A 3,291-nucleotide genomic window follows, 5' to 3' on the forward strand; every position below is an offset into this window, starting at 1 on the left:
TGAAGGAGTTGTGTCATTATGGATTATCAGAGTAATATAGTGTACAATGCAAATTATTGTGGTTTTTGTTTCAGTAAAAACTTTCCTTCACATCAAACTCTCACCTCCATCAAACTCCTGTCACTTGAACACCACAGTTTCTGAACTCTTATTTAGTCTTGTCAAAGTTGCTTCCTGTTCACTTTTCAGGTTTAGGTTACAATGGTGGGGGTTACTGTGGTTTCTGTAGCACATAAGTTCATCTGCCTGCAGTTCCTGCATTTCTCACAGAAGTAAAATGCTCATGATGGGAGACAACAGTACAGAAGTTGAAAAGAGGTACCAAGTGTACACTGTGGTGTTTGGATCTGTTATGGCACTGGGTCTGCCTCTCAGTGCTGTGTCACTGTGGATTCTGTTACGCCGCCACAACCTCAAATCCCCCAGTGCTGTCTTCATGATCAACCTGGCCATCTCAGACCTGCTGCTCGTCATCTCCTTGCCCATGAGGGTCTATTTTTATGCCACAGGCACCTGGCCACTGGGGAATATGGCATGCATCTGGATCACAATGCTCTTTCGGAACAACATCCGCTCTAGCTCCATCTTCATTACTTTCATCAGTGTGGACCGGCTGTTGGCTGTGGCTTACCCTCTGAGGTCACGACATCTTCGCACCTCATTGAATGCCTGCAGAGCTGCCGTTTTCATCTGGCTGTTTGTGTTGGTGGTGAACATCCCAGAGAGTTTCTATTTTTCTAGGTTTTTAAATAACCAAACACAATCTGCCTGTTTTGAATTTCGCCTGTGTCCAGCTCTATTGATGACTGATTATCTTCAGCCTGTGTTAGTGCTCGCCATGCTGGCAGTCAACATTGTGTCCACTGCTCTGGTGTCTTGGACTCTACGCAAACACGTGACCGACTCTGCAAGGGTCAACAACAAAGTGAATGTCATGCTGATTTTTGTCCTGAACTTGTTGATGTTTGCCATATTTTTCTTGCCTGTGTCGCTGATTGTTTTCTTTAAATGTAAGAGACTCACACCACTGATAGGTCTTGCTAGTGTGAACTGCTGTCTGGATCCTCTGTTGTATTATTTTTCTTTTGATGGTTTCTGGAAGAGAAAAGAGGACTGTGGTAGACAGGACTGTGGTAGACAGGGACAGGTGTCATTAAATACTGTTTAACAAAGTATGTGTTGTGTTATGTGTGACAAAGGTCATAACTGAACATAGTATACTGCAATTTAAAAAATAGATTTTCACATTCATGTAACTTTTTTATTCTTAAATCACAGAAGTTTGGCAACAGTCACTGTTGACCTTCTTCCTGGTTAAAATCATAGATGTCAGTTCTTAGACTTAAAGACCTTACAGTTGTGGTTGCTGCTCGAATAAATCGATACTGTCACAGGAAACTGCTAATGTAACAGTCAGCTAACATGTTTCCATCCATTGTGGTTTGTCATTGAGGTGTAATAAATGTAGTGAATACGTTTCCTTCATCATGAAACATTTGTATGCAATTTCTTTATTGCATATCTTATTTCCACATCATTAAGGCCTTTGTTAGTGCATTAGCATTACCACCTGTTGATCAGTGGTACTGTACAGGATGAAAGCAGTATAAATCACATTACCCACCTTCTGTGCATGTGTTGTCATGTGTAAGCACACTACATACAAAAGGGGACTTTCTTGTAAAAATGAGGCTCCATAGTGCTACTAGTGGTCAAACTACACAGGGCACATTTTTGTTTTGATGAGTTTAGTGAACTTTGTGTGATGCTTTCATTCAAATCACAAGGACAGAGCTGATTACACTAAACTGCTGTATTGCACTAAAAAGAATTATTCAAGCAACATTTTGACTTTCAAGTTGAAAGCACTATTAGGCTATTCCAAATATTACTTGATGTTTGTAACACACTGATCTTTAAAGATGCAGTGTGTGCGATTTAATGACATCTAGCTGTGAAGTTGGAGACTACAACATTCAGCAAAGCTCTCGTACATGATGTTAAACAGTCCTCACAAGCATTTCACAGTGATTACTATAAATGTAGGGCAAATTTTGCAGCTGACTTGATCAAATGGAAGCCAACTTGACTACACAGCACTGGCCATTTTTGTAACTAAAACTATCAAACAGAAACTTGCATTTGGATTTACTTGTTTATGCTAAATATGTTCAGAAGAAAGCAGGCAACCATGGCATCATTCTGGAAATATTTGTTCCTCATAAAGGATTTTCATCTGGGAAAGGCCACATCAGTGTTTATCCTCATCTTGTGCCATTGTCCAGTCCATTTCTTTGTGTCTTTGCTTCTTTAATGAAGGGGCTTCAAGCTGTCTTCCCTTTTCTTGTGCTCAAGTATGGTCCTCCCTTTCCTCAAAATGTAGTTCTTAAACTCATGACTGTGCTTATAGTGACCTTACATTTTAGGGATAAGACATAATCCTCTTCAGCCCTCTTAGCTCTTCTTTTGATTGCTTTTAACTTTTTTTTTGGCGCTATCTTGTGTGCGTCTCTTTGGTTATAAATCCTGTGATGCAGTTGCAGCTGTTGTGCTTTTTGTCAGTGTTTCAGTTCAGGAGCCAGCAGCAGTCAAGTCTTGTAATCTCTGCCAAATGAAGGGGCATCTGTATAGGCCTGCAGCAAATTGATCCAAAAAGCATTTGAAACAATCCAGATGTGATGTCTTAAAGTAGACACTAGAGATCTGTTGTTGACAATTAGGACATTTTACGCTAAGTAAGCCACCTACTTGGTTGGAAACACATTTGGCATTATAATCCTGCCCCCACATTTCCCTGACACCTTTTCTTAATATGTATGAAAATGTACTACATGTACATAGCAGTCGCCTTCTAAAAATACTTTTAGTATGTAAGTTCATGTCCACCCCAGCATCTGTATGAAAGCATATTGAAAGCTACTGTCCTGGAGTCAAACTTGGCAAATAGAGTTGATTCTGATGCTGATTATGAATCTTCATAAACTGTAGATCTCTGTAGAGGTGGTTTCCTCCCTGAAGCAGCTCCATTTGTTAATGTGACCTTTACCCATGCTCTCTTGCGGGGGAAGTTCACTGCAGAGAAGCTGAACAGACTCAGTACTTTAAACAGACTCACGCCTCTGATTTTAACCACAGTATGCCATAGTACTGCAGTCACTGTTTGTTCACTTTAGTCTTGATTCTGCTGAGGCCATAAAGTCAAATTAATTTGACCTGCAATTTTCCCCCAGCACCAAACAGCCTGCATGTATAATAGGATTGTTTATACAGGTGGCTGAAGCTGGGTTGATT

General features: G+C 40.4%; 1 protein-coding gene across 1 annotated transcript; it reads left to right on the plus strand.

The window, feature by feature from the left end:
- Positions 1 to 286: 286 nt before the first annotated feature.
- LOC109951588 (lysophosphatidic acid receptor 6-like) lies at positions 287 to 1,168 on the plus strand. Its single transcript, XM_020586168.1, has one exon. It carries the CDS (start codon positions 287 to 289, stop codon positions 1,166 to 1,168), a length of 882 nt encoding a protein of 293 aa, XP_020441824.1.
- The last annotated feature ends 2,123 nt before the right edge of the window (positions 1,169 to 3,291 follow it).

Source organism: Monopterus albus, unplaced genomic scaffold (genome assembly GCF_001952655.1).
Source record: "Monopterus albus unplaced genomic scaffold, M_albus_1.0 scaffold8.1, whole genome shotgun sequence".
Taxonomy (NCBI): Eukaryota; Metazoa; Chordata; class Actinopteri; order Synbranchiformes; family Synbranchidae; genus Monopterus; species Monopterus albus.

Excerpts from the sequence above, each read along its gene's own strand:
- LOC109951588 (XM_020586168.1), top strand. The coding sequence starts at position 287 with ATGGGAGACAACAGTACAGAAGTTGAAAAGAGGTACCAAGTGTACACT.